The sequence below is a fragment of the Mizuhopecten yessoensis genome, unplaced genomic scaffold, assembly GCF_002113885.1.
Source record: "Mizuhopecten yessoensis strain PY_sf001 unplaced genomic scaffold, ASM211388v2 scaffold10131, whole genome shotgun sequence".
NCBI classification, from domain to species: domain Eukaryota; kingdom Metazoa; phylum Mollusca; class Bivalvia; order Pectinida; family Pectinidae; genus Mizuhopecten; species Mizuhopecten yessoensis.
The window spans coordinates 209,287-228,351 of NW_018408394.1; the positions used below are offsets into that span (position 1 = coordinate 209,287).

At 36.7% G+C, this 19,065-nt stretch overlaps 1 protein-coding gene across 4 annotated transcripts; it reads left to right on the plus strand.

The window, feature by feature from the left end:
- Positions 1-434: 434 nt before the first annotated feature.
- LOC110459595 lies at positions 435-18,767 on the plus strand. 4 transcript variants are annotated; one of them, XM_021511931.1, is made up of 5 exons: positions 435-550; positions 1,732-1,759; positions 15,114-15,395; positions 15,954-16,064; positions 16,608-18,767. In XM_021511931.1, the coding sequence occupies exons 1-5, from the start codon at positions 522-524 to the stop codon at positions 17,145-17,147; spliced, it is 990 nt and encodes a 329-aa protein (XP_021367606.1). In that variant the 5' UTR covers positions 435-521; the 3' UTR covers positions 17,148-18,767. The 4 variants fall into 4 exon arrangements, with proteins under 4 accessions (XP_021367606.1, XP_021367607.1, XP_021367609.1 ...); XM_021511932.1 differs by lacking the exons at positions 435-550; positions 1,732-1,759 and adding an exon at positions 11,002-11,129; XM_021511934.1 differs by lacking the exons at positions 435-550; positions 1,732-1,759 and adding an exon at positions 12,255-12,616.
- The last annotated feature ends 298 nt before the right edge of the window (positions 18,768-19,065 follow it).

The following is a 19,065-nucleotide window of genomic DNA, read 5'->3' on the forward strand; positions in this document are numbered from 1 at the left end:
TCAGTAATACCTATTCTATCACTGTCAATACCAATGGTCAGTAATACCTATACTATCACTGTCAATACCAATGGTCAGTAATACCTATACTATCACTGTCAATACCAATGGTCAGTAATACCTATACTATCACTGTCAATACCAATGGTCGGTAATACCTATACTATCACTGGCAATAGCCAAATCATACTGTAAGTATCAATTATATCAGAAAAAAATACGTCAAAATCAATATCAGAAATGTAAATATCAATACTGTCGATATCAGAATGTCAATAGATATACCGTTGTTGCGTCCACTTACGTTACGAACACCACTGCTAAGCGTGGTCTTAAAAACTATTATTAGCTTTAGATAACTTATGTAACACGTGGGTGAATCCCCTCCATATCCCTGAGCCTATACCTATGCCTTACGTACTGATTATTTCCAGACTACATTTGACACCTATTGAGATACTGTCTGGACAAACCATTTACTGAAACACACGCCTGTTCCTGAAATTATACACATCTATGCCATGGCCGAGAGTTATACCCGGAATATCAGGTAGGGTGGGACCCGTCGGAGTCAAATTAAATCACTACCTACATTAATCATATTTTCCGATCTACAATATATACTTTCGTTTTATTTTAATATTCATGTGTAAAGTTAAACATACTTTATTTGATAAAATCCGTATAAATATTACCATCAATAACAGATCTTGTGTCAGTCTTTCGTCCGTTAAAATTGTTGATTATCGTAGGATCGGACTCTTCAGATTTTGCAGAGTACTATACCCCGTGCAGTTCATGTGCTGTCAGTTTAAGCTCATAATTCAAATAACTGTACATGGTTGCTACTGGATAGTCTTATCTTTAAAAGACAACTTCAATATGACATTCATCTCAAGTGCAGTGTAATAGCCTGTATCTAAAGAGGGTAGAGGAGACGTTACTACTCGTGTAATATGCATAAAATTGTAGGTTTTGCTTGTTGTGTTCCTTTATCCTTATTTTGTAAATGTTGATCAACATCAACTAGACTATTTTTCACTTGTATCAAGTGTTACATTCGAGTAACTTCTTGCAAAGTCATGTTTTTCGTGGTGATCATTTTTGGCATACTGACAGCAATGGCAGTATCGATCACCTCGCCACCTACATATTGAGATTCACAACAGCTTACTTTTCTTTCCTCAGTAGTAGGCCTCTTCTGCGGGTTGTACCTGTCACCTTTGATTTATAACTCGAGCGCATGTTATAAGAATCACACCTTTCCAGATTAATTAGTCCTGTTTTTTATAATCTATCTATCCGGATGTTTCTATTTGTATTGAAGAAAGTGTCCCTAAAATATCTACCCGTCAGTTGTGTTATGTGGTCATAATCTTCAGATCAGTATCTTGTGTGCATGTACCTGGTGTTATAGCATGTGCATTAATTGTCAAGAGTTTTATTTATTATTACGCATGACAAAGGATCTTGTCTCTCTAAAGTAGGCTATTCGTTTTCACCATATTGTTATTGTCTCCGCATTGCTTTTCTGTAATGTAGTTTTAAAAATGATGAAGTTTTTTCTTTTTTCACTTGGAAAAGAAAACGTGTATAAATGCATTGTTTTTAATGATCCACATTTTGTAGCGTTACATAAATGGTAGTTATATAATATTTTGCGCGCTATATTTAGTTATGTTTTGAATAAACGTCTCGTTAAACAGTAACCAAGCATACACTATTTCACAGATTTCGAGGAATGGATCTCATTGGTAAGGTAAGAGGAAGCATGACAGAGTAGGCCAAATATCGTCTTAAATGTATAGAGAAACGTGTCTGCAGTGAGTTCTGTAAAAATGTTTCAAAACATATTTTGGTTGTAGTTATGAAAAGGTAATATATATCTATTATACTTTCAACGTGTCAATAATACAGGTATCTACCGACTGACCATGCCTTCATTTTGTTAACAGTCTGACAAAACAATGAGTAAACATCGCTGTTCCTAGCCCTTCAGGCACTGGGTGTGTATTGTATATAAAATGTATTTCTGTAATCAAAGCGTATTCAATCATTCCAATATTGGATGCTTGTAAATTACCCGCTATTTAAACATGACTGTTACAAACAGGTAGTTAAATTGATATCAATATGTTAGCTGACGTTTGATAGGCTTTCATACCGATATCCTCTGTGAGGTACAATACGGCCTGGTATAACAAAGGTCCCATATTAGATACTGATGCAACTGGCTCGCTCGACCGGCCCACAGGGCGGCGTCGGAGAACGGACTAGGTTAACATGACTTTTATTTTTCAATGTTATTATCTCGAATCGCAACTTATAGAAAGCAGTAATGGTCGTCTTTAGCATCGTCTGCTTTAAGCTTTTAGTTCCAATTTTCAACAGATCGTGCTTGTATGATGATTTTTCGTTTCATTTACGTAGTGCTAATTTATTCAGTTATTACTTTTAATGTCGCATGTTTTATTAGAACATTGTTTTTATGATTTCAGGTTTTCTGTAATTCAGTTCTTGTATGTTGTGTTCTAATCTTGTATTGTTATCCGTATTGCACCGTTTTGTATTTCCTTTGTCGACACACAAGCTCCTAAAAGAGCTGATGTCACTATATAACCATATCCGACACCAAATAAAGATTCTTGTTTCTTGTATTTTACATAAACACCTGTGTCAATGTGAGGACACAATTATCTGGCAATCAAGTCTTTCGTCATATATATAAAACTGCTTTAGAAATATGATGATAATCAAAATGATATAAGTGTACCCTGCTCTTTGAATATTGATTTGCGCAGTTCATATAACATAACTATGCCATTTGAATAATGACAAAACAAACAGCAACGCTTATAGTATCAGTTATACATGGTCGGGGTAATGGTCCTCATGGTAATGTTTATAACAAATCAACAGAAGTCGACTCTATTTGTTCGTCAGGTTAATTTATATAACAAATCAACAGAAGTTGGCTCTATTTGTTCGTGAGGTTAATGTATATAACAAATCAACAGAAGTCGACTCTATTTGTTCATCAGGTTAATGTATATAACAAATCAACAGAAGTCGACTCTATTTGTTCGTCAGGTTAATGTATATAACAAATCAACAGAAGTCGACTCTATTTGTTCATCATGTTAATTTATATAACAAATCAACAGAAGTTGGCTCTATTTGTTCGTCAGGTTAATGTATATAACAAATCAACAGAAGTCGACTCTATTTGTTCGTCAGGTTAATGTATATAACAAATCAACAGAAGTCGACTCTATTTGTTCGTCAGGTTAATGTATATAACAAATCAACAGAAGTCGACTCTATTTGTTCGTCAGGTTAATGTATATAACAAATCAACAGAAGTCGACTCTATTTGTTCGTCAGGTTAATGTATATAACAAATCAACAGAAGTCGACTCTATTTGTTCGTCAGGTTAATGTATATAACAAATCAACAGAAGTCGACTCTATTTGTTCGTCAGGTTAATGTATATAACAAATCAACAGAAGTCGACTCTATTTGTTCGTCAGGTTAATGTATATAACAAATCAACAGAAGTCGACTCTATTTGTTCGTCAGGTTAATGTATATAACAAATCAACAGAAGTCGACTCTATTTGTTCGTCAGGTTAATGTATATAACAAATCAACAGAAGTCGACTCTATTTGTTCGTCAGGTTAATGTATATAACAAATCAACAGAAGTCGACTCTATTTGTTCGTCAGGTTAATGTATATAACAAATCAACAGAAGTCGACTCTATTTGTTCGTCAGGTTAATGTATATAACAAATCAACAGAAGTCGACTCTATTTGTTCGTCAGGTTAATGTATATAACAAATCAACAGAAGTCGACTCTATTTGTTCGTCAGGTTAATGTATATAACAAATCAACAGAAGTCGACTCTATTTGTTCGTCAGGTTAATGTATATAACAAATCAACAGAAGTCGACTCTATTTGTTCGTCAGGTTAATGTATATAACAAATCAACAGAAGTCGACTCTATTTGTTCGTCAGGTTAATGTATATAACAAATCAACAGAAGTCGACTCTATTTGTTCGTCAGGTTAATGTATATAACAAATCAACAGAAGTCGACTCTATTTGTTCGTCAGGTTAATGTATATAACAAATCAACAGAAGTCGACTCTATTTGTTCGTCAGGTTAATGTATATAACAAATCAACAGAAGTCGACTCTATTTGTTCGTCAGGTTAATGTATATAACAAATCAACAGAAGTCGACTCTATTTGTTCGTCAGGTTAATGTATATAACAAATCAACAGAAGTCGACTCTATTTGTTCGTCAGGTTAATGTATATAACAAATCAACAGAAGTCGACTCTATTTGTTCGTCAGGTTAATGTATATAACAAATCAACAGAAGTCGACTCTATTTGTTCGTCAGGTTAATGTATATAACAAATCAACAGAAGTCGACTCTATTTGTTCGTCAGGTTAATGTATATAACAAATCAACAGAAGTCGACTCTATTTGTTCGTCAGGTTAATGTATATAACAAATCAACAGAAGTCGACTCTATTTGTTCGTCAGGTTAATGTATATAACAAATCAACAGAAGTCGACTCTATTTGTTCGTCAGGTTAATGTATATAACAAATCAACAGAAGTCGACTCTATTTGTTCGTCAGGTTAATGTATATAACAAATCAACAGAAGTCGACTCTATTTGTTCGTCAGGTTAATGTATATAACAAATCAACAGAAGTCGACTCTATTTGTTCGTCAGGTTAATGTATATAACAAATCAACAGAAGTCGACTCTATTTGTTCGTCAGGTTAATGTATATAACAAATCAACAGAAGTCGACTCTATTTGTTCGTCAGGTTAATGTATATAACAAATCAACAGAAGTCGACTCTATTTGTTCGTCAGGTTAATGTATATAACAAATCAACAGAAGTCGACTCTATTTGTTCGTCAGGTTAATGTATATAACAAATCAACAGAAGTCGACTCTATTTGTTCGTCAGGTTAATGTATATAACAAATCAACAGAAGTCGACTCTATTTGTTCGTCAGGTTAATGTATATAACAAATCAACAGAAGTCGACTCTATTTGTTCGTGAGGTTAATGTATATAACAAATCAACAGAAGTCGCCTCTATTTGTTCGTCAGGTTAATGTATATAACAAATCAACAGAAGTCGACTCTATTTGTTCGTCAGGTTAATGTATATAACAAATCAATAGAAGTCGACTCTATTTGATCGTCAGTACGAAGAACGAAAACATCGACTCCTTTTGTTAAAGGATGCAAGAAGTCTAACAAAGTAAACATGTTACCTCACTATATGGCCATTTCGTCCAGAATTATCAGTTATATTGAATGATAAAAGAATGAAAATCCATATATAAGATGTTCTGAACCAAATTTAGAATACACTGAAAAGGAAACTGTGCCCATAACGCCCTTTTTAAAAATTAAAAGTTAACCACAGATATTTTACTAACACCATTGTTCCATGTTGACCATGTCATTACAAAATTCAAGATGAAATGCTTCGGCAAACCGCTGGGACTAATAGTCCACAAGTACAAGCTACGGCAAACACCCGGGACTAATAGTCCACAAGTACAAGGCTACGGTAAACCCCCGGGACTAATAGTCCACAAGTACAAGGCTACCGCAAACACTCGGGACTAATAGTCCACAAGTACAAGGCTACGGCAAACACTCGGGACTAATAGTTCACAAGTACAAGGGTACGGCAAACAATCGGGCCTAATAGTCCACAAGTACAACCTACGGTAAACACCCGGGACTAAAAGTCCACAAGTACAAGGCTACGGCAAAAACACGGGACTAATAGTCCACAAGTACAAGCTGCGGCAAACATCCGGGACTAATAGTCCACAAGTACAAGCTACGGCAAACACTCGGGACTAATAATCCACAAGTACAAGGCTACCGCAAACACTCGGGACTAATAGTCCACAAGGACAAGCCGACGGCAAACACCCGGGACTAATAGTCCACAAGGACAAGCCGACGGCAAACACCCGGGACTAATAGTCCACAAGTACAGGCTACGGCAAACACTCGGGACTAATAATCCACAAGTAAAAGGCTACGGCAAACCCCCGGGACTAATAGTCCACAAGTACAGGCTACGGCAAACACTCGGGACTAATAGTTCACAAGTACAAGGGTACGGCAAACAATCTGGCCTAATAGTCCACAAGTACAACCTTCGGTAAACACCCGGGACTAATAGTCCACAAGTAAAAGGCTACGGCAAAAACCCTGGACTAATAGTCCACAAGAACAAGGCTACGGACAAATACTGGGACTAATAGTCCACAAGTACAAGGCTATGGCAAACACTCGGGAGTAATAGTCCACAAGTAAAAGGCTACGGCAAACACACTGGACTAATAGTCCACAAGTACAAGGGTACGGCAAACAATCGGGCCTAATAGTCCACAAGTACAAGCTACGGCAAACACTCGGGACTAATAGTCCACAAGTACAAGGCTACGGCAAACACTAGCGACTAATAGTCCACAAGAACAAGGCTACGGACAAATGCTGGGACTAATAGTCCACAAGTACAAGGCTACGGCAAACACTCGGGAGTAATAGTCCACAAGTACAAGGCTACGTCAAACACCTAGGACTGATAGTCCACAAGTACAAGGCTACGGCAAACACCCGGGACTAATAGTCCACACGTACAAGGCTACGGCAAACACTCGGGACTAATAGTCCACAAGTACAAGGCTACGGCAAACACCCGGGACCTATAGTCCACAAGTACAAGGCTACGACAAACAAACACCCGGGACTTATAGTCCACAAGTACAAGGCTACGGCAAACACCCGGGACTAATAGTCCACAAGTACAAGGCTACGTCCAACAACCGGGACTAATAGTCCACAAGTACAGGCTACGGCAAACACTCGGGACTAATTGTCCACAAGTACAAGGCTACGGCAAACACTCGGGACTAATATTCCACAAGTACAAGCTAAGGCAAACACCCGGGACTTATAGCACACAAGTACAATGCTACGGAATGCATGTCAACTATAATGGCCAAATTTGAATTTAACTATGACCTATTGTCAACATTCCCAAAGATATGTGAATTATCAACTTATTATAGTTTTATTATTCATACTAATATCTCCAGGAGCCACGTCGATACACTCTGGGTCACTGCATGATTAATCCTGAAGGTCAGCGTCAAACACTGCTACCCAATACAAGTCCGCTAATGCTATATCTTAAACAACAACCGGAAGAGCCTGCACATGTATTCTAGTTATTTTTAACTCTTTGTTTCCGTCCACGAGTTGACACGTAATAAGTCCATGATATATGTATCGGACGTGATGCAATGTTTTCATATATATCGCTATCTATGTATGCACAGTGTATTGCGTCGTTAGCGAGCTCTGACACTAGTACGTGACTTTTTGTTTATCAGTACAACAGTTTAGTAAGTTTAATAGGCCAAGGGAAAGCCCTTATCTTAGTCCCCCTGCCTCCAGCGTCACAACAGAAACACTGCCTTCTTATCAAAATGTAACTGATCGAATTTCAAATTATTCGACTCATTAATCAAATATATAGAATGGCAGTTAATGCCATACAGGTCATCTGCAATACATACATTAATATTGAATTACTGTCAGGATCAAATAAGCATGCAACATGATAAATCTCGGGCTATCGAGATCATACATTACTGCTGTTTATCTTAAGCGCAAATTCACATTTATGATTAAAAAAACGAATCAGAACAAAGATATGATAAGTGTACTTAAAATACTAAAATTAGCTGGAACCAGAAAGGCTATAGATAAGCAAGCTATTTTCTGTTTTCCGTACAAATCTGTGTTAGTTTGTTAAAGTATATGATATGTAGCTGTTGTCCTTTAGTCATGTCACCATCCTCACATCGAGACCTCGGGTAGTGACAATACAACAAACCAAAAGGCGCACTAATGAGAATGATCAAAAACATCGACCTTCATATCACACAAAGGAATCGCATAGTTCCCTAGGAGATCACTATAGCGACCATATGACGTACTCTCTGTCGTCATTAAACGGCATCTTTGGAAACTCTGTGTTGCAAGTTTGTCCGTCAGAGGTCGACATCTATCACGCAAGCTCCGAAATATCGAATTAACTGCGACTTGTAAACACCGTATTTAGGACCAACAATGATAGTAATATCACGAAAAGGAATGTTCACGATCAGAAAGTCGAAATCGTCCCGTTTATCGTACAACTTCGTAGTGTTGGTCATGCTGTAAAGAAATATCGAGGAAAGCTGCTGACGTAGAACAGTCTGTGGTGTCCTTGATCTCAGGCTTAGGATGGCATGTACTTACTTATTGTTATTTATATGCATCACATCGACGATATACCTGAATGTGAAGTTGAAGGACTTGAAGGTTTTTGTAAACAGTCCTGATAGGTTGGTCATAACATTCAGCTTCGTATGAAAACTTAAAAAGTCAGAAGAGGGACACAGTTTATTTCCAGACAAATGTCTACATTCTGATGGACATACCTGCCATCAAACTCAGCAATGCTATTGTTTATCAGGAACTCAATCATTCTCACAATGTTGTCCTCGGTATATTTCATTTTTGCATTTGTTGCGCTTTTCACAAAATGTGCTCCAGAGAATTAACAACCATACATTTATACCTGCGTTCGACTTTCTTGGAAACGAACGGTCTTTTCATGAGAGAACGATGGCGTTCTTTCAGTTTGGTATGAGCTATGGTAGTGTCAAGGGTCGAAAAGTCAAATAATTGGTTAGAAGAACTTTTGGAGAATAGAGTGTTTCAGATTGATCTGAAGATCTTAAGCATTGTTCTAATTTACATTGTGTGCAACGTATCAATCGATGGAACATATATGGCAACGGACAATGGAACCTAGAAAATTGTTTTACACTGTTTGGTCTCAAATGAACGAAATATTTACTATTATGTGTACAAAATGGTGTTTAAAAAGGCCGCTGATTTGTTTTGTTGTTGTTTGCGATTACTTATTTAATTAAGAACTACGTACAGCAGGGGGCAAAATAAAGAAGAGAAAACAAAGAGTGCTGAAATATATATTGGTTTATATTTAAATATCTCTGTATTACATACCTTATGTTAAAGCTGTCCTTTAAAGAACGTATCTTTAGTTAGGACAAAAAGCAACTAATCCAAAATAATATAAGTAAGAAGTGTTTTGGCATTTGTCAGAACACAAAATAATGGATACATGTTATTCAATTTTAAACTTAATTCACATTCTCAGTATTTTGTTGTCGGTGAATGAATACTACTCACAGATTGATTTTCTGTCACTATACCTTATGGTCCGGAATATACGACAATTCCAAATAATGACTGTATACGTCTTATAACGCCTTGTAACGATTTAATACATTGCCTGTAATCTTAATTAATTCTTTGCATATAAATCTTTACATATGTATATCGATTTTGACAATCACCTCGAACAGACAGCTAATATATAATAGTAAAAATCCTTCATTACCAATATTAGGATCTATGTAAAATGGTTGATTCATAAATCATAACATCAGAAGAAATATTATGAGAAAAGGCGCATGCTTCATATCATAATAATATAATGACCAATATCATGAGAAAATGTGCTGTATTTCTATGAGGAATGGTTAAGGTGAAAATGTTTCAAAAGTCTAGATATTTTTATATTGCCCAATATTCAATTCTCACTAAATTAAAAATCTGCTTTTCATACAAGAGCGTGCCTTCCAATGAAAATTTTTGTCATATATCAACACAAAGAATATTTTCATACAGTTCAAATCGAAATATTAATAAGTTGTATTGGTAATTGGTAAGTCAGCTAACCCCTGAATCTTCCCACATAACCATGACAAACTTCTCTGTGAGTTGCCCATATAGCCCTGATCAAACTGTCCTGTAAGTTCCCCATATAACCCTGATCAAACTGTCCTGTAAGTTGTCGTCCATATAGCCCTGATCAAACTGTACCCTGATCAAACTGTCCTGTAAGTTGTCGTCCATATAACCTTGATCAAACTGTCCTGTAAGTTCCCCATATGACCCTGATCAAACTGTCCTGTAAGTTGTCGTCCAGATAGCCCTGATCAAACTTCCCTGTAAGTTGCCCATATAGCCCTGATCAAACTGTCGTGTAAGTTGCCCATATAGCCCTGTTCAAACTTCCCTGTAGGTGCCCATATAACCCTGACAAAATGTTCTGTAAGTTGCCCATGCCCATATAACCTTGACAAACTTTCCTGTAATCTGCCTATATAACTCTGACAAACTTTCAACCTTTCCTGTACAGTATTTGACTGGCGCTATCATGACCGGTGTCACATATTGTGCGTTAAGAGTGTTGAATTCATGTTATTTCTATTTATTAATTTGTTTTGTTATTTCAGGTTTTCAATGACGGTTTTCAATGTCTTTTTGATGTAGTGTTTCCCTTTTTTCGTTTTTTTTTTAATTCGATATCTTTTTTTGTTTATTTTTTATGTATTTCCCCCCTGCAAAACCTAAGGTCATGATATTATGGTAGCTAGTGAGACACTGCCGAAAGGGAGAGAAGGTAGAGAGGGCAGCGGGGCGATTCTAATTTATTCAGAAGTCCTCCAAGCAGTCAGAAGGGGGTCCTATAGATGTCATTTCATGCGATAACAAAACAGGTCTTGTCTTTGTGTATTTCCCTTATAACTTGAAAAAAACGGTGAAATGAGGCCATAGATATTTTTAACTTTTATTGAATAAGATACTTATTGTGGTTCATCTCTGATTTTTATAGACACTGACCACTTTTATTTCCTGTACAGACGATGTTTACTTTTTGAGATACATTGAATATTGTAATATGTAGAATAGAATAAACATCCTAGTTTTAACAGGTGTCGCTAGATATCTATATCGGTAAATCAGGTATAACTGTTATTATCAGTTTTTGAGATTCGACAACTGCCTTCTAATTAGTGATAGTAACCATTTAACTGTGGTAGACCTATCAAGACATCGATGATGTGTTAGACGACAGAGGCGATATATGATGTGACGTACTGTCACCTGTCACCGTGATGGATAGACTAGCACTGGTAAGACTAGATTGATTTAACTGCGCAGTTTAATAAGCTAACGTTGTGTTTATAACTTTATATATAGTACACACGTATGTTACCTACAAAGGTTCCATATTGTGAACCTAAACAGCTGTGTTATTGGTTAGACGACGGGGTTATAACATTTGTGTAAGGATATGTGTTTTAGGTTCACATCTCTTTTAGGTTGATGTTTTACTTTAAAAATTTCCTTTGGGAACTTTTTGTCTAAAATCTAAAAACTGTCTTCTTTGAACCGTTTGAGATTTCTCCGTGAAATTCATTAAAGCTAGACATCATGATGCACAAAGATTAAAAGATATGAATTTGATGCAATCGTTAATCATTAGAGATGGCGGGGTTTGTCGTGAAGGTGGATGGTGATCGCTCTAGATGTGTATCTACGCTACACGGACACCTGTACTGTGACAAGCAAGAAAAATGGGTCTGGGCAGCGCCAGGAATCAGAGAGTACCTAGACCCAAAACTTCGTATAGACGGCGTGGCTATTATAATAACTTGTAATAATGACTGTGGAGTCACAATGCATGTCAAAAGTAATAAGTATTCTTATCTAGACGGAAGGTAGGTCACAGATTAAGTACGGTGTAAGTGCAGTATTATGAGGCGGCGTCATTTTACGAGGATAATTGGGGTTAATAATACAAATATTAAATTTTTTAGCTCTTTGATTTTTGTTCTGAAATTAAATGTTTGAATTGTTTAAAAACGAAAATAATATAGATAGTAATGCGTGCAACAACTCAAACAAAACGTAATGACTTTGCTGAGAGCTTCCCATGTTAGCCTCGATTTAATATCGTGGTGCTACTTTACAATCTGTTGTGTATGATATTGCAGTGATAGGACTCGCGATGTACAGATATAGGCCATACAACAAAGGAATTAGAGATTAATTTTAAAATGATCTATTATTTAACGTTCGTTAACCTATTCAAATGACGCATATACTTATTATTGCCAGAAGGAAAATATATAGACATCAATGTTTGTGTCATATTGTAACATAATGAGGTGACGTTAAATCCCAGATAAAGGACACAAAGCGATATAATGAGTGTATACACAGCGGGGAAGAATGGGGGCGATCTTATTGTCCTCACAAAGCAACACCTCCAGACTGGTAGCAAGGCGTTTTGTGTATTGCAGGGGTGTATTATGACATTTAATGTGATTTAGGTGACTGTATCGTGCCGTTTCTATTTTTGACCCAGTAACCATACAAAGCCAGTGTGTATATATTAAGTGTATGCTAATTATTCACGAGGCGTTACTTCCTATTGCCCGCGTGTATTGGTCGTCTCGCTCTGTTTACGTGCTGTATGGAAGCTCATTTGAATAAAGCCCACGGGGTCACTGGCTCGTGCAACTTGTGAATATACATATAAACTTTGAAATCTGGATCACGAAATCAGTTCTGACAGTAATCACCGAGTCGTCGAATCATCGGCAGAACATAAAATGTAAGTGTATAGTGTTACACCAGGCCATGTTTATATTGTGTTCACTGTGTACCTTGGTTATGGAAAACCCTAGACCTTTGGGACAGTGTGCTATTTATAGCGCTGGTGCAACGCCTATCAGGTGATTGCATACAGGTAAGTAATAGATATAGGTATACTTGGTCATGAAAATACATTTCAGAGAAACAGACCAGGAATATGGGAAGTACATGTAATTACTCTTACGCTTTACGGTGCTACTACATAAGAACAATATTGCATTTGAGCTTTGTGCTTTATATTTCGAATTACTACAACGTAGAACGAACGTAGAGGTTATCTAGCAGGTCATGAGCTGTAGTAAAACTTGGTAACCAATCACAACATGACCTGCATCGCTCACGCGCACACGTCTCTGCGGTGATTGGCTAGACGTAAATTATGAAACCCACGTAGTATACTCAGTAGTGATACTTCTGTCGTGCTGTCATACTTACTGCAACGGTGATGAGACAGGTAAAAAGTTAACCTTGATTTTTAATTACAACCTTTTCCTACTTTCAGTGATTTTACTTGAGATGTTCATTTTATTAATATACATGTGTGAGGGTAGCAACTATATTGTTGCATGTGCTTTTAAGATTACTTATTCTGTACGTGTATATAAAAACTTGTCGGATGTCTATGATTCACTGCCTATGCCAAGTACTTTACACACACGTGTGCTAGCAAGGATGGCGTGAAACCAGACGACTACTGTTCACAGATTTACAGGCGGACGTCTGACTGGTGTCTGTACTGTTGGATTGGGCGTTGTCACTGGCTGTGGTCAATTAGTCAGTGTGTAGATGTTTACTTTAGAGTTACTCATACGATTTGTAATATGACTAGACTCCCCCACTGTGAATTTAAAGCCATAGGACAATGTACCTCAGGTAGGATGTCCCTTGTTCAGCTTTGGAAATCTATCATTTTGTGAAATGGATTGCATATTTAGTGACACAGGTATAAATCAAGGAGCATTTCGATAAAACTAAAACCACTCATCCTATTCATAACAATCTGTCGTTTTATTTCAATATTGCCCTGAAGAGTAGTGATTTTAAACTATTAGATATGACTTTTCAAAAACATCTTTTGTTTTAAATGAAGACAGTTCATATGTAGTAAATTTGCGTTGCATACCTTATTCCTAGAATTTTACCTATCTTATCAATACATGTCCCCACTGGTATACCGTTACGTACAGGTTATAATTATACATATTATATTAAGACCAATGATAAAGGCATGTACAAGGATTTATTTTTAGCTAAATAGATTTCCTCTTCCTGATTACACGTTGTTAAATGTATAGACTCACAGTGTTTTACTATCGTTTTACCTATATGGTGAACGCTTGTTGTTTTGTCGCTGCGGTTGTATAAATCACTTACGACGACTTCACAGAGGACATCGGATCATTTTGTGGGACTATGATATCTCCAATGTTACATTTGTTTTAAAAAATGGCAATCGCTTTAGTTCTTATTTTAATAAAACCTGAAAGACATTTTTCCAAGTTTAATTGGTTACTAGTATTTGTGGATAGAAATCGAAAGTGATTTATAAACGTTACGGTAAAATATTTTGCATTAACTAGGTAACTGGTAACATATATTTATTTCGCTAATATTTTCCCATCATATGATTCCACATATAAAAGTCATTTAATGCAAGGAGGTTCTCACAACAGTGGTCCTTTCTCTCAACCAATGTTTCTCACCACAAAGTTGTGACTCAGTATTGTAGTATCAAAATCCGATCAATAATTTCGTAAATTCTCTTTTCCATTTTCTAGTCCTTCACGATGAACTTATTTGATTAAATTTGTGAATGAAAATGACATTTCTGACGATTTTGTTAGGTTTAAACGACGTAATTTTTCATGATTCGCATTTCATAACGTGATTAAATTTTTCGCATATGTTTGACATGTTATACAATAATTACATTTTTACAGACTAGTAACTTTATTATGATATATTGAAGTCAACCTAACAACGATATAGAGGTCACCTGACTTATAACACGTAATGGTAAGACAGAATGTGACCACATTAACGTCAGATGTTTCAGTTTGCGTCATATTTAATGAATTTATGTGACACATTGCGAAACAAAAGACTTAATATCAGTGTTAATTATTTAGTAATGTATTGCAGAGGAAAGACACCTACCGTTTTCAATACATCTTTACCTTAGCTTTAGGTAGTAACTTTCATCATGCATGTTAATGTTTCGTCATGCTATCTCCGCTTGGTTCATTTTTTGTTTTTTTTTATTTCAATGATACACCAGCTAAAAACTTTAACTTAATATTACCTAAATCCATAGCTTTGATGTTGTTTATCTATTTATTGATCTTTTTATTTGTTTATTTATTTATTTTATTATTTACTTTTGAACTGTTTATCAGCTGTAATAAATTCTCAATTACTTTGTTGGGTCCTAGAAAACAATTTTTGTTCTATTTCAGAACCACACCGATATGGACTGCTCTACGTGGATAAAACAAGAACCTCTGTCTCCTATTAAGAGGAGCTGTTCAAAAGCTTCCTCGTCAACCACCATTGGTCCAGATATACCAGTGGAACCTGGGGACGACCACTTCCAACAGGCTGCCTCAGACGCCCTCGCTGCTGGTAAACTCCTTCCTCTGATAAAGAAAGAGCTCAAATACACAATACTGAATCGTCGATTTGCCCAAGGACAAGCCGATATTGTCTTGCAGGATCCACCTAAACCTAAAGTTAAACAGGTAACCATGCTGTTGAAATGTTGGTATAAATTGATTATAAGTTATGAAATTTAAAGACATCAAACGTTTTGCAATAGTAATTCGGTTACAGCAAAAGAGCAAACAAATGCAATTGCTGTTCTGTTGATTAGTTTTACTGGAATAAATATGTGTTACTAATTATTAATTTGAATGATGCAACTGCATACTCCGTACTCCTTTTCCTTTTTTTAATGTGAATTTAAATCAGGGTTTTACGCATCTCCCCTTCTGTTTTAACAGTAGCTTAGACCATTTGGCACTAAGCAGCAACGATGAGTCTTAGAAAGTCGAAACAGCTGTGCATTACGTAGTTAAATTACTTGTTGGCCTACTGTATTTATTACTACGTTGTATAAGTGCAATAACATGTGTGTCTTACTTTCTTCTTTCCTGATGAAATTGTTTTCTAAAATGATTTAAGCAGAAGTAAGACGCGGTTACTGTCTCCGGAAAACTATTGCACATGATGATATACATATCCAGCTCTTGGTGTTGTGTTTGGCTAATCATGCGGTATGTTCATTGTTCTCCTGCCAGGATCTCACAGCAGCGGAGCTACAAAGGAAATCCCGTCGCCGGGAACAGAACAGACGAGCTGCCACGAAATGTCGTCACAAGAAGAAGGGCGTCGAGGAAAGTCTTATCACGGTGAGTATCTTTCTGCAAAGTCTGCCTTACTGGTGCTAGGGCTTCTTTACTCTCTCTACAGATTTAAGAGATTAAAAGATTCGGTAAACATTTGCTGATACTGCTCCATATATCTTCATGATTCAATATATACATAAATGCCACATGACATCTTCGAAGCTAATAGTTTTTGTCTCGAAATCACATATTCTTCCGTTTCCTTGAAATATGTCATGGTGAAATCGAAGGATCTTGGTCAAAAATTTTAATTTGTTAAATTAAAACCCGACCAATCGCAATGCAGATAGTGGTTATCTGTGGTTTAAAGTTACTCAAAGGTAATCTGACATTAAAATCCGTAAATTGTATTGTTACGCTTCCGTTCGATCTTTTAATCAAAACATTACTATAAGATCACGCATATGCATGACGAGTCGAGAAGTATCGCCTGCAAGGTTGCGTGAACAAGGACTTCTATTTTCCTATTACCAAATCAAAGGGTGCAGAGAATACGCGTTTTCAAGAGTGGAAGAGTATTCTAAAAACATGATATTTTTATTTCAGACCTTCTTTAAGGAGCAAAATAAGCATGACACCCTTAAAGATCAGATAAAATCGCTCATGTCTCAGAGAGACATGCTGGAGAAGGTTCTAGAGGGACACTCACGTTCCCGCGTGTGTGCATTACTTCCTCTTCCTGACACCTCGTACACACCGCCACTGTCTGCGCAACTCCCTCCTGTCTTTCACGATCCAAATGCCGGAAGTGCAACATCTCCGAGTTTATACGGAGGAGACATTTTTACATTCGATGTTCAAAGCAACAATAAGCCGTGCACCATGACGTCAGCTTCATGTACCTCCTTCATAAGTCAGACACCCGGACAGACCAGTGGATATCCTCAGTATTCTTCGAACACCTTTCCTTCATACGAAGAGCCCATGTCTTTGCCAATCACGCCACCAGCTGACGACACCTCACATGAGTTCGGTTGGGCTGAAAACTTTTTCAATATATCCGAACTGCTGAACAGTGAGCTCCCACTGGAGATTCCGGTCCTCAATTCTGATGATCTCAACAACCTAGAACCACCTGGCCTATAGGTCGTGCCTTTGTCAATACGTTTATTCACTTTAATCCAACGTTACTTGTCCAGTCATGTAAATACGCCAAATAATTGTTCGTCTTTCTCCACGTCATCAGATAAGTCAGTTTTATTGAAACTATGCATCGTTCTCCACTTCATCAGCTTCGTTTTTTGAGCATGATCTACACTCAGGGTATGAGTTGAGATTTTGGTGACCTTCGTTCCAGCCAATCATCGAAGCTCTTCGAAATGTCCGGTATGTTGCCGTTTCCACTCTTTGTGGCTAGAGCATTGGCCACTCGAACGTAAGCACCCGGTGAGAATACATCACGTGAAAAGCTTCGTGTAGCGAAGTTTGCACGTGCTACATTTTTATAGTTGGTGTACCCTCCTTGGCGACCACTGATGGAGTCATATATTTTCATTATGTTTTAATATGATGGAGACATGTTTTAATTTCATTATGTTTTAATATGATGGAGACATGTTATAATTTCATTATGTTTTGATATGATAAAGACATGTTATATTTGTATTATACTTTGATATGGAAAATGATCTGTACAAACAAGCGTTGATACAGAATGACATTTCACAGAGACAGGTGTTCGCTAGTGCGGGTAACCGAGGGTCATGTCGTCACAAAGTCCAGCATTCGATTGATAGTCCAGGTGACAAGACTCTCGGACGGTACGTTTTAGACTGTGTTCTGTAGTCGCGTGAAATTCCAATTTATTACACGTACGTTTTACGATCTGCAATAATTGGTATTTTGGTTGTGTTCAAACCTACCGGATAGTGACGTAGTTTTACGACTTGTGTGGGGCTCGGGTCTACAATCATGTGACCCTATACAGGATTAAGAATTGGTTTTACACTGTGCGTTGTTAAGACTTTGAATGATCTCAATGAACTGTTAATGTTATTGTTGTTACGGGAATTGCAGTTCACCGGCATCACCGCTGTAAAGGGAACATGGTGTACTAGTTATGTACCATAGGTCACCGTAGAGTGCACTTGACGTCAATATTTCAGTTTATCTTATGTTTTGAAAGTCGTACATGTATATGCACACACTAACTCGCGCAAACGTTATCGATAAAACCATATACTCACGTTACATTTATCTCATGTTAACGATTTCAGCATGTCTGACATGTTATGGATGATACAAAAACCGCAGTCTTTACGGCGACGTTCTACCACCAAATTTACTTATGAAATGTAGACTTTGGCCAGTTTTTAATGTTGGTGGTGCAGGTGAACTGGGTGACCTCTTTTAGAGACCTCGAAATAAAGTGATGCAGCTTTCATCATAGAATGATTATATTTTTGCCAGATCCCACCATCATTGTGATTTAGAATGTCATTTGTTATGTACTTTCTTCAAGAAAATATTGGTCTCATCAATTTGTGTTTTATAGTTGTACTTTATTTTGTATTATAAGAATTGTACATTATTTTGGATGACTATAAAGATATACATGAATAGTTTGCGCAAAATAATTTGTTTTGTATCAGAAAGAATTTATGTAATATTATGATTTACTCAGATATTTACTTTATTATGAATTCAAAACAATCGTTACTTTATGAATCTGTATCAATTCAGAGACAAATAAAAGGTTTTATTGCAGTTTGAGCTTGTTGTACCAGTTTTGAACAAAATCTGTTTTAGCATCAACATCTGAATTAGTCAAAGTTTTTCCCTGGCCAGATGGTGTCTTTTTGTCGGAAGGAAATCACGGGATAGAAAGTGTTTGGCTACAGAAAAGACGATTACCGACCAGTTTTATCAAAATCAGGAGTGCTTTCACTCAACGTTTCACTAATGACAACAGTTGAAGAATTAGCACAGTCAAGGAATTATTGTCCGTGGGTTGTAAATATTGGTCAGGTTGTCTGAATACTACAAGCTGGAGATAAAGAAATGC

Coding starts and splice junctions, on each gene's coding strand:
- LOC110459595 (XM_021511931.1), top strand. CDS start 522: ATGGCCGAGAGTTATACCCGGAATATCAG. Junction 551..1,731: donor AGTTATACCCGGAATATCAG/GTAGGGTGGGAC, acceptor ACTATTTCACAG/ATTTCGAGGAATGGATCTCA. Junction 16,065..16,607: donor TCGAGGAAAGTCTTATCACG/GTGAGTATCTTT, acceptor TTTTTATTTCAG/ACCTTCTTTAAGGAGCAAAA.